At 49.3% G+C, this 13,273-nt stretch overlaps 1 protein-coding gene across 4 annotated transcripts in view; it reads right to left on the reverse strand.

The window, feature by feature from the left end:
* LOC121004078 (pterin-4-alpha-carbinolamine dehydratase) overlaps positions 1 to 13,273 on the reverse strand; it is a 29,751-nt gene that overhangs the window by 11,779 nt on the left and 4,699 nt on the right. The window contains exon 1 of one of the 4 annotated variants that reach the window (XM_040436158.1): positions 3,915 to 4,137. The exons of 1 other annotated variant lie outside the window; for it this stretch is intronic. In XM_040436158.1, the coding sequence (XP_040292092.1) occupies positions 3,915 to 3,962 (48 nt within the window). In that variant the 5' untranslated portion in view covers positions 3,963 to 4,137. Of the gene's footprint in view, positions 1 to 206; positions 210 to 3,914; positions 4,138 to 13,273 lie in introns of those variants that run through there. 2 more of the 4 variants (XM_040436161.1, XM_040436159.1) reach the window with 2 other exon arrangements.

Below are 13,273 nucleotides of genomic sequence, written 5' to 3' on the forward strand. Positions count from 1 at the left end.
AATGGTCACGTGCAGAGCCCTCAGATGGACATATCTCACAGCCCCAGAAAACTCCCAAGAATTGACCCCTCCCAAGCCAAAAAGCAAGCTCAGTCATTGTTGCTTCAGCAACAGCCTGCACAGAGCCCTGCTAGCTGTCCCTTCCCATGGCTAGACTTTCTGAGCTGACCTTTCTAAAATGTCAGCTCTCCCCTAGTTCAGCTCACCATCTGCATCCTGGTTACCTCTTCCAGGCATTGCTAGCTGTTACACCTCTAGTATTAGGGGCCCTTTGTCACTCACTCCAGCCTCCAGCCCATTGCATTGAACTCTTTAGTGGTCAACAACCTTCCCTGGCCTCCAGGTCATAGACATCTTGCACATCTTACAGCTACCACATATGGCACCAGAAATGCATGTTCCACATGACTATACCTGTACTGTTAGGGTATATGCACACGGCAGTATAGTTTTGCAGATTTTCCTGTGAATTTCTGCACAAAAATCGATGTGTGTTACTTGTGGATTTTGACACAAAGTCGCCCCAGATCTCATCTTTTACATTGCAAAGGGTGAAATTTGGACTGAAAATAACAAAAATAAATAAATAAATAAAATTGGTATGGATTTAAAAATCCATACCACCGTTCAATTTCCAGGTAGAAAATTTCTGCACAGTGTACATGAGATTTTGAAAATCTTGTGTACTTATCTGGTACTGCATTATGCTTCTGGTTTGACTTACTCGGATGGAAGAATTCTCCTCCGGCTAGCCTTACCAAACCCCTTTTCCTACCAATAACCAGACAGAAACCTTCTTGCTTTGGCAAAATGACCATTACGGCCAACTTTATTATACACACACAATAATAATAATAACAATAATACCAACAAGCATTTTAACACATCCTTCAACCTTATGAGCCACTGTACCGTAACAAGGATCCTGGAGGGCAACCCAACAAGCGGTATCTTCCTTAAACATCTCTCCTTGTACTTCAAGGTTACCCTTGGCCGCACTCACCGACCCAAGGGCACCAAATCCTTGAAGTATCCATGTATCTCCTCCTGTAGGCCTTTCAGCCCAAACAGGAGCCCCATCCTCGGCAATCACCATCCACATGAGATACAGGCTCCAACATGTCCTGCATCTCTTAAAACCATTGTATTGCTCCCCCAGGATCCCATATCAATCAGCCACCATCACACCTCCATTAATTATACCCTTCTCTACCCAAACAAGGGCGGGAGGGCGGGAAACACTCTAGCTTACACTGGCAACTGCCTCACTAGCTCCACCCATAACCTATATACAGCCCGGGAAATTGCTACTCCTCCCCGTTCACCTGAACCTAACCCCCAACACACTTCCAACCATTAACCCTCTCCTAGCCTGCGGTCTTCCCCCCAAGTCAAGACGCACTCCACTATGTCTGCGCCTCGCTCCGTTGCTATTCTGACTTACTCGGATGGAAGAATTCTCCTCCGGCTAGCCTTACCAAACCCCTTTTCCTACCAATAACCAGACAGAAACCTTCTTGCTTTGGCAAAATGACCATTACGGCCAACTTTATTATACACACACAATAATAATAATAACAATAATACCAACAAGCATTTTAACACATCCTTCAACCTTATGAGCCACTGTACCGTAACAAGGATCCTGGAGGGCAACCCAACAAGCGGTATCTTCCTTAAACATCTCTCCTTGTACTTCAAGGTTACCCTTGGCCGCACTCACCGACCCAAGGGCACCAAATCCTTGAAGTATCCATGTATCTCCTCCTGTAGGCCTTTCAGCCCAAACAGGAGCCCCATCCTCGGCAATCACCATCCACATGAGATACAGGCTCCAACATGTCCTGCATCTCTTAAAACCATTGTATTGCTCCCCCAGGATCCCATATCAATCAGCCACAAGAAGACCACCGGTGACACCTCACCTGTGGGCGTCACGCCACACCCTCAGGGCCGTTTCCAGACCCTCCTGAATACCTAACGCCCACATATCAATCCCGATATCATTAAGATGCACACCATCGGATCTCAAGAATTGAGGCGATGCAGCCTCCAATTCCCGATGTCGAACCACCAGACCACCCTGTCTGCGAACAAAGCGTCCCACCTCCTTATTCAACTTGGCCCGCGCTTTATTGAGCCGCTCAACCGACCTGGCAAACCGCCAACTACTCCTCGCCACCACCTCTGACCACACCACCAGCAACTCCGGAAAATCTGACATCAAACGCAAAACGTCTAACTTAATATCCCGTATCACATCACGGGACCGCCGAACCCCCAAATCATTACCACCCGCATGAAGAACTAAGATATCAGGCGGGCGATCTAACAGTACATTGGTATGGATTTCGGGCAAAACACGCCCCCAGAGGAGCCCCCTCAAACCAATCCACCTGACCAGCAAATCCTCCATCGGAAAACCCAATTGACGACCGTTCCGCCGCACATCCGCTCGCAAGGCCCCCCAGTAGACGTACGAATGCCCGAAGATCCATGCCAAGCAAGGCGCCGCCCCTGCAAAAAACGAACATAGTCAAAAAAAAAACAGCACTGCAAAAACAAATTTAATAAAGAACAGACACAAACCCAACTCCTCCTTGTAACACTATAACAGATGAGGCCTGACATATGATCGAAAACAATCGGACTCCCAACGCCCGATTCGCTTTATAACCTTCTCCCCTAGGCCCCACCTGGAAGCCTCAGTCGCGGCCCCAATCCTGAATGAGTGAGATGCAAAGTCCTTTGCAGGAAGACCCGCGGCAGCCAAACATTTTCTGAAAACAGCCACAAATTGGAAACGCGACAACCGCGAACCATCCCTATGAACCAGCAACGCACCCGGACCGCCAGGACGCAGCTCCAAAAATTCCTTCACACAATGCACTGGACAAAAAACTGACCCCAATAGCGGCCTAAGCCACAAAACCACACCCTTACCATCCTGATCAGTCTTAGACTTGCGGAGCGTACATCTCAAAGCCCCCTCTACAATCCAAACATCCTCCCACAACAAACCACCATCACCCATGCGACTAGCTGCAACCAATTCCGATATACGAAAAGCCCCGAAAAAAGCTAACGCAAAAGCCGCCCTAAACAGACATACTTCATATGCCGACACACAAACAGACTCAGCCACCTTCCATAGCATCTGCAACACATCAAATGAAACCGGCCTACGACTATCCTTCCGTAACGCACTACGACGGTAACCCTTTAAAGCTTGCCGCACCATAAAACATTTAGACACGTCAGCCAGTCCCCGCAGGCGCAACCAGAAGGCAACAGCCGCTACCCTCTTAGATGCAACCGAGAATGACAAACCCGCAGCATAAGACTGACCCACCCAAAAAACCAATAACGTCTGAAAATCCTCTAATGAACTACTGCCCCCACCTACCTGCTCGATCAACTCCTCCCACAACGCCCACACTGATGAATAGGCCGACCACGTACCTCTACTAAGAGACTGCCTAATCAAGTCCGCCGATACCCCAAGGCCACGCTCCAGAGCCACTGGGGGCAAGGCAACCCCTGTAACTCGGCACCCGGCGCCAAGCTGCGGAAACGGTCCCACTGAAAACGAGAAAGGGAATCGGCGAGTGAGTTATCAACTCCAGGAACATGAACCGCAACAAAACATGCATTCAACTGCAAACCCCGCAATACAAGATGCCTCAGTAAATTCAACACCGGAGGCGAGTTCGCCGTTTGGCTATTGATCGCCTGCACCACACCCATATTGTCACAGTAGAAACGAACTCGCCGATTCCTGAGCCAGGTCCCCCACAACTCAGTAGCCAAAACAATCGGAAAAAGCTCCAACAGAGCCAAGTTAGTAAGAAAACCCGCCTCCCTCCATTCAACCGGCCACGCCCCAGCACTCCATTGTCCTCTACAGAAAACACCATATCCACACGAACCTGATGCATCTGAGAACAATTCCAAATCCACATTACTAATCACTGCCTCCATCCACATAGACCGCCCATTGTACTCCGACAGAAACGTCTCCCACACCGCCAAATCATCCTTCACTGCTGCTGGTAAACGCAAGTAGTAAAACGGGGAAGTAACCCCCGCAGTCGCAAGCGCCAAACGACGACAAAAAACCCGCCCCATCGGCAATATGCGACACGCAAAGTTCAATTTACCCAGAACCGATTGAACCCGCTTAAGCTGAACCTTCTTTGCCTTCCGTAAGTACACAACCTCATCCAACAAATCCGACACCTTGTTGTCAGGCAAGCGACATTCCATAGCCACACTATCAATTTCGATGCCCAAAAACCTCATAACCGTGGAAGGGCCTTCCGTCTTTTCCGCAGCTAACGGGATACCGAAGCGCGCAGCCACCCTTTCCATGGTATGTAACAAAACAGCACACACTCTGGACCCAGCCGGACCCAAAAACAAAAAATCATCCAGGTAGTGCAAAACCGAACTCCATCCTGCCTCCTGTTTCACCACCCATTCCAGAAAAGAACTAAACGATTCAAACAATGAACACGAAATCGCACAACCCATCGGCAAACAACAATCAACATAATAACTGCCATCCCACTGAAAACCAAGTAAATGCACGCTATCGGGATGAATAGGCAACAAACGAAAAGCGGCCTCAATGTCCGTTTTCGCAAGCAGGGCGCCTCGCCCAAAACGCCGGACCCACCGTACCGCCTCGTCAAAAGACGTGTACGAAACGGAGCATAACTCGTCCGCTATACCATCATTCACTGACCCACCTAACGGATAGGACAAGTGATGAATAAGCCGAAATTTATTAGGCTCCTTCTTAGGGACTAAGCCCAAAGGGGAAACCCACAAATCCGGCAACGGACACACAGAAAAAGGACCCACCACCCTTCCGGCAGAAACCTCACCATCAATCTTATTTCTCACAACTGCCGGATGGCGAAGAGCCGATGACAAATTCCGGGGTGCCCGTTGCGGCCCAACCAATCCGCACGGAATGACAAAACCCTTCGTAAACCCTGCCAACAACAGCTGCGCTACCTCCTTATCTGGATACTTCTTTAAATAGGGCTCCATCTCTTCCACCCTCACCGGCGTCACCCCTCTTCTGCACAACCTCGGGTCCCTTACCTTTGCCGCGCTTGAAACACCGCGACAAACTATGGGAGCCGCCACAACCGGAGCACTCATGCTTGTACCGGCAATCAGACAAGAACCTGCAATGCCCTTCGTTGTACTGCCAGCAACACCCCTTTCTATTACCCCCATGCGACTCAGAGGCCGAGGTGCCCCCGGCCGTTCCACGAAAGGGCTGAGGGCCCATCCTAGGTGCCGCCATCAACCGCATCCACAGACCAATGTCCTTATGGTCCCAACGAATGCTAGGCCTGACCGCCTTCCGCTGCCGGAACTGCTCGTCATACCTAAGCCACGCAACACCCCCATACGTCCGATGCGCCTCACCAATAGCATCCATATAGCAAAAGAGCGCGGAGCAGTGCTCAGGCGCCTTTTCCCCAACTACGCTAGCCAAAATTGCAAAGGCTTGAAGCCAATTTTGAAAAGTACGCGGGATAAGCCTGTACCGCCTCCTCTCTTCCTCCTCTTTCTTACTCTCGTCCGGCTTTCCCCTATCTAAGTTAAATTTTTCCAATGGAAGCAACGAAAAAATTTCAACGTATTCATCCTTCCATATCTTATCCTTCATCTCCTGCTTCAAGTGAGCCCCCAGCGGCCCCTCAAAACACACATAGATCTCCCCTTTCGCTGCATCCGCCAACCGCACGCCATCACCCATGTCACTCCTAACACCCGCAACCGCCCCAGATCCCTGGGTACCAACCGCCACACCGTCTTCCACTGTCCCCATTAAACCCCGCACCGGCCCCTGTTCCAACGAACCCGCTTGCGCCGGAGCCCAGACTGGCACCGGGGACGCAACAGATCCCGTACCCAGCCGTGACAACAATGACATCATGCCTGACAACACCTCCCGCACCAAAACATCAGAACCCCCCGCATTATGAGACACAGCAACCCCACCTCCCCCAACAATAGTCTGACCCGTAGATCTCTCACCTGGCCGTCCCCGGATAGCACCTCCGGCAGCCGCAGAACTCCTCCCAGGTGTCCTCAGTAGCGCATCCATCCTGCACGGCACGGCGTCAACATCCAGCGGAAAGTCCAAAGCGCCTGCCGCCAATTCTTCGTTTGGGCCGACTTCTCCTTCTTCCAATGGTGACATCCCCCCGTCACCCTGCGAATGCAGGTGACCGTCATCCGCTAAATCGACTGCAGCACAGGCCTCATCACCAGGCCGCATATTTTCTCCTCTGTCACCCATCGAAATTTCGGGCCCCACAGCAGGAGGGCTGTGAGCCGCATCCAGCGACAAAATGCCAGGAGACGAAGCAACAGCCACAGTCCCTGCCATGCCGCAATGTCGCCGACCCACCGCCAGGGGGCGCGACGCACACTCACTCCTACCAGCTCCTTCCTGCTCACTGGACCCGGCGCTTGCCTGCCGCCGACCGGAAGCCACCGGCCGCGGCGCAGAAGACCTCTCCTCCCCGACTGATGGAAGGCCCAGGCCGCCGGACCGCCCGACCGTACTGCTCCTCCTCTCCGACGGTAAGGCCGCCATGGTTCGCTCCTCACAACGCCGCACCTGTGAAGAGACACCCGCCTGTCTGCGCTCTCTTCCTCTCACCGCCGGGGAGACCGGGCCGGGGACATCCCGTCCCTCACCCGCTGACCTGCTTCGCGCCGACACACTCCTCCCGCTGCGTCTGGGCGCCAAACCGGGCACAGGCACCGCAGACTGCAGCGGAGGGGCCATAGGGGGGCTTCTAAGGCGACGACGCACCCGAGGTGTAGCCTCTGGACTCAGGCGCTCTGGGGGAACCGACCTCCTGGTCCTGTGTGGACGCGCCGGCAAGGCCGCCGTAGACGGGGGGATCAAAGCAGCCTGTATGGTCTGCTGCAAGCGCTCCGCTCCATGTACCTGAACCGCAGCACGGACCGCTTCCAATAACTCCTCCAGAGACGACATCTTGACCCTAAAACACTCTAGCTTACACTGGCAACTGCCTCACTAGCTCCACCCATAACCTATATACAGCCCGGGAAATTGCTACTCCTCCCCGTTCACCTGAACCTAACCCCCAACACACTTCCAACCATTAACCCTCTCCTAGCCTGCGGTCTTCCCCCCAAGTCAAGACGCACTCCACTATGTCTGCGCCTCGCTCCGTTGCTATTCTTCCGCACAAAAATCCTTGCATAATACGTACCATGTGCATATGCCCTTAGCTGACAGCTAAAAGAAGCATTCTCGCTGACAAATAAGATTGCAAGGCATTACAGCCCGAGCAATCCAGGACCTCAAGGTGCACAGTCAGTACAAGGAACATCAATGCAATTTAGCATACATGCATTATATGTACATGGCATGAATAAAAGCACTAACAATAAAACAATAAAGTGCTGTGAAACAAATAGTACTTATTCAAAGTGAACACAGCCTTTAATGTTTAACCTTCTTATACCTTTCTCCTGTCCTGTTGGCCCCCCATACTGTACTTTATATATGTTTAAGGCCTCATGCACACAACCGTTTTTTGCGGTCCCCAAACCGCGGATCCGCAAAAAACTGAAGCGCCGGCCCATTGTAGAAATGCCTATTCTTGTCCGCAAAATGGACAAGAATAGGACATGTTCTATTTTTTTGCGGGGCCACGGAACGGAGCAACGGATGCAGACAGCACACGGAGTGCTGTCTGCATCTTTTGCGGCCCCATTGAAGTGAATGGGTCCGCACCCGAGCCGCAAAAACTGCGGCTCGGATGCGGACCCGAACAATGGTCGTGTGCATGAGGCCTAAAAATGGGACAATTAAGGCCTAGTTCACATGTCAGTGATTTGTCACTTATTGTGAGAGTCAAAAACATTGAATATTTGCAAACCTTTCCATTACACCTTATCTCTGTGTAGGCTCCACTCCTAGTTTTGGATCACAGTCACTGATGGAAATCACTTATTTAGGCTCCATTCACACGTCCGCAAAATGGGTCCGCATCCGTTCCGCAATTTTGCGGAACGGGTGCGGACCCATTCATTCTCTATGGGGACGGAATGGATGCGGACAGCACACAGTGTGCTGTCCGCATCCGCATTTGCGGTGCGCGGCCCCGATCTTTGGGTCCGCAGCTCCGCAAAAAGATAGAGCATGTCCTATTCTTGTCCACAGCTGCGGACAAGAATAGGCATTTCTATAGCGGTGCCGGGCGGATGTGAATGCAGCCTAAGGCCTCTTGCACACAACCGTATGTATTTTGACATCCGGGTGTATTCCGTATTTTGCGGAACGGAACAGCTGACCCCTAATAGAACAGCCCTATTCTTGTCCGTAATGCGGACAATAATAGGACAAGTTCTTTTTTTTGCGGAACGGAAATACAAACATACGGAAACGGAATGCACACAGAGTACCTTCTGTTTTTTTTTTGCGGACCCATTGAAATGAATGGTTCCGTATACGGCAAAAATAAACTGAACAGACACGGAATGAAAATATGTTCGTGTGCAAAAGACCTAAGGCCTCATGCACAAGAATGTTTTTGCGGATCGGATGCGGACCCATTCTCTTCAATGAGACAGTAAAATGAACAGCACTGTGTACTGTCTGCATCCGTACCTCCGTTCTGCGGTCCTGCAAAAAAAAATAATAGAACGTCCGATTCTCCGCTGTGTCACGGACAAGGATAGGACTGGTCTACTGAAGGCCAGACCATCCATTCGCACACAGCTGGTATTCCTGTTTTGTGGATCCGCGATTTGTGGACCGCAAAACGCGGTATTGCTGTTTGCATGAGGGCTAAATCATTGAAGTGTGAACTAGGCCTAAAATGAGAAGAAGTGTGGGATAACAACAGTGGCATAATTTCTGCTATTTTGCTGTTATTTCCTCTGTCTGCAGCGATTTCATTTACATTGTAACTCCATTCTCCTCCTTTTCATTCCCAGCATTAAGGCACTAGGATATTGGTTTTCATGGCACCTTATCTCTCCTTTCATCAGAATGACTCTTGCTCATAAAGAAAATGATTTAGGGGTTGACTCACAAACAGCATTTATCACCTATTGACAGAATAAGAAAAAATTTACAATCTTCAAAAGTTTGACTGCTAGGAGTGGACCCCCACCGATCCTTAGGCCTCTTTCACACGAGCGGGACAGATTAAGTCCGGATGCCTTCAGGGTGCGTTTCACCATTTTGCAAGAAAGTTCAGTCAGTTTTGTCTGCGATTGCGTTCAGTTGTTCAGTTTTTTTCTGCGCGAGTGCAATGCGCTTTGATGTGTTTTTCACGCGCGTGATAAAAAACTAAAGGTTTTCAAACAACATTTCCTAGCAACCATCAATAAAAAAAGGCATTGCATCCCCACTTGCTTGCGGATGTAATGCGTTTTTTAACGAAGCCCTATTCACTATGGGGCCAGGGCTGCATGAAAAACGCAGAATATAGAACATGCTGCGATTTTCAAGCAAAGCAAAAGTGGTGCGTGAAAAACAACGCTCATGTACAGAGACCCATTGAAATTAATGGGTCAGAATTCAGTGCAGGTGCTATGTGTTCACGCGCTGAAAACTCGCTCGTATGCAGGAGGCGGGGGAGAGTTTAGCGATGTTGGCACTCGCCTCTCCATGCCGTGCCGCACTGTCCTGACTGACTGAGATCTGAAATGGGGGTCTCACATAGAAGGCTAAAGGGGGTCTGACATGGAAGTCTAATGGGGATCTGATGTGAGGTCTGATATTGGGGGGTCTGACATGGGGGGTCTAATTTGAGGTCTGACATGGGGGTCTGATCTAAAAGGTAAGGGGGTATTTTTTGTACTGGCACATATTATAAGGGAGTATTTTGTACTGGCACACATTAAAAGGGGTTATTTTTGTACTGGCACATTATAAGGAGAAGTATAAGTACTGAGTGGCTATGGGGAACATGGTTACCATTATGGGCACAATGGGGGCATTATTACTATTGGGGGCACTGTTAACACTGCACTATGAGAGATAATTATTTCTGTTGTTGGGACATTATGTTTACACCATACTCGTATCAGGGGCTCTATTTGCTGGGTGAAGTTTTCTTTTAGGTCACCATGTAATAGTAATTATTGGAGGGGGCACTATCTGTATGGTACGAGTATGTTTAGGGGGACTGTTTCTGCAGTATAGTATTGGGGAGCACAGTAGGCACTGTATTTGGGGTTGGCAGGATAGGGTGTTGAGAAGGTGGGAGGATGATGGAAAAGTAGGAAACTAAGATGTCTGTCAAAGGGCTCATTCACACGGCCGTTGCCCCTCCGTTGCCGTATTGCAGCCCGCATACGGCGGGTCTGCAGTACACAGCGTACCGGCCGTGTGCATTTCGCATCACGGATGCGGACCCATTCTCTTGAATGAGTCCGCAAATCCAGAGATGTGGTGCGGAACGGAAGCACGGAACGAAACCCTACGGAAACACTACGGAGTGCTTCCGTGGGTTCCGTTCCGTGCCTCTGCACCACAAAATGATAGAACTTGCTCTATCTTTTTGCGAAATGGACGGATCACGGACCCCATTCAAGTGAATGGAGTCGCAATCCGCATGCGGCTGGATCGCAATTTGCGGTCCACAGCACGGGCACAGAGGGGCAAGGATGAAAAAGCCCAAACTCTGCAGAGACAAGAGATGGCTGAAGGAAATCATCATGGCGGTCTGGTCTGAAAGAAGAAGATGAAGAAAGAGAACGTCTACATCAGAGGAGAAGTCACTGGATGTAAAGGTTTCATGCACACGGCCGTATGAACGGGTCCGCACCCGTTCCACAATTTTGCCGAACAGGTGCGGACCTGTTCATTTCAATGGGGCTGCAAAAGATGCGGACAGCACACCGTCGGCTGTCCACATTCGTAGTCCCTTTCCGCGGGCCCGCAAAAATATAGACCATGTCCTATTCTTGTGCGCAATTGCGGACAAGAATAGGCATTTTCTATGAGAGCGGTGGCCATGTGCGGTCCGCAAATTTCGGAACGCACACGGGCCGATATCCGTGTTTTGCGGATCCGCAATTTGCAGACCACAAAACACATGCGGCCGTCTGAATGAGCCCTTAGAAGTACGTGGCACTACTCTGTATTTTTTTTAGAGCTGTATGTAATGGTTTCCAAGTATGTCTTTAAGACCCCTTGCAGACGAGCGTGCCGGATTAAGTCCGGATGCGTTGCGGGCGGGTTCAGCTGAAAAAAATTACTCACCTCATCCACTTGATTGCGCAGCAGTTATCGTTTTCTTTCTTCTACTTGCAGGACCTGCAAAAGGACCTGCGCTGACGTCATAGTGCTCACCATGTGGTGAGCGCGGTGATGTCAGCACAGGTCCTGCTGAATGAAGAAGGTTGCAATGCGATTTTCACACAGCCCCATTCACTTCTATGGGGCCTGCATTGCGTGAAAAACGCTGAATATAGAACATGCTGCGATTTTCACGCAATGCACAAGTGATGCGTGAAAATCATCGCTCATGTACACAGCCCTATTGAAATGAATGGATCAGCATTCAGTGCGGGTGCAATGTGTTCACGTCACTCATTGTACCCATGGGTTCACGCATCATTTGTGCGTTGCGTGAAAATCGCAGCAAGCTCTATATTGTGCGTTTTTCACGCAACACAGGTCCCATAGAAGTGAATTGGGGTGCGTGAAAATCGCAAGCATCCACAAGCAAGTGCGGATGCGGTGCGATTGTCACGCATGGTTTCTAGGAGACGATCCAGATGGGGACGCGATCTTTATTATTTTCCCTTATAACATGGTTGTAAGGGAAAATAATAGCATTCTTAATAGAGAACGCTTAGTAAAATGTCCATTGAGGGGTTAAAAATAATGAACAAATTTAACTCACCCCATCCATTGATCGCGTAGTGGATCTTCTTTCTACTTTCTTCAAGCCTGGCTAAAGGACCTTTGATGACGTCACTGCGCTCATCACATGGTCCATCACCAAGGTGATGGACCATGTGATGGACCATGTGATGAACGCAGTGATGTCATCAAAGGTACTTTAGCCAGGTCCTGAAGAAAGTAGAAAAAAAGAGGAGATCCACTACACGATCAAGTGGATAGGGTGAGTTAAATTTATTTATTATTTTTAACCCCTCAATGGACATTTTAGTAAGCATTATGTATTCAGAATGCTATTATTTTCCCTTATAACCATGTTATAAGGGAAAATAATAAAATCTACACAACACCGATCCCAAACCCTAACTTCTGTGAAGAAGTCCGGGTTTGGGTCTGGGTACCAAACATGCCGATTTTTCTCATGCGCGTGCAAAACGCATTAAAACGCTTTGTACTTGCGCGGAAAAATTGTGCATTTTCCCGCAACGCACCCGCATCTTGTCCGGCCCTCCCACGCGACGCCCGTGTGAAAGAGGCCTAATGATGATCTCTGTACAGCACTGTGGAATATGTTGCCATTATATGGACAATTTGGAAATAAAATGATGTAAAAGAAGATTGCATTAGAGTATTCTTTTACAGTGTCCCACAATTTATGGGCTCACGCATACACCAATATTTGGGTTCCATACAGCAGGGCATGGAGCAGCATACAGAGGCTGTACGTGCTCAGCGCACACGGAGGTCTGACCATACCAAAACATTTTAGTCATTTAAAAATCTTCATGTAATGACCTGCTTTATCTTTTATCACTGAAAACAAAATTGACCTACATTTTAGGGCTTCTGAATTGAAGCAGCGGAAGGACCCCCACCGATCTGATCCTGTGGATAGGGGATAACCTTTACCTACCAGAATACCCATTTAAAAACAAATGTTCTCCATGGACAGCACTCACTGGTGTGTGAATAAGCTCTTAAAGGGCTATCTCAGGAAATACATTGCTAGCATATGCCAGTGTCTGATTGGGGAGGTCTAACCAATCATTAGAAGACAGTGGCCACGGCATTAGAGAGGCGCCATACCAATTTGTCAGCTCTGTTCATTTTTGTTTTCCAAAGGACACGTGGTCAGTCTATTATCGTCAAGAGAAAAAGCAGGACAGACGGGATAAATATGTTTATGGAACAAGGAAACTCTTTTACAACATCTTTTCTCTTCTGCCTCGACTGGCTTCTGCTTTCCTACAGAATATAATGTGCACATTTAAATGTGGCCACTACAAAGTCAAAGAACATGTGATTTCCATCTTCTTCATTTCCATCATGGCCTCTTCAATAACT

The sequence above is a fragment of the Bufo bufo genome, chromosome 6, assembly GCF_905171765.1.
Source record: "Bufo bufo chromosome 6, aBufBuf1.1, whole genome shotgun sequence".
Classification (NCBI taxonomy): domain Eukaryota; kingdom Metazoa; phylum Chordata; class Amphibia; order Anura; family Bufonidae; genus Bufo; species Bufo bufo.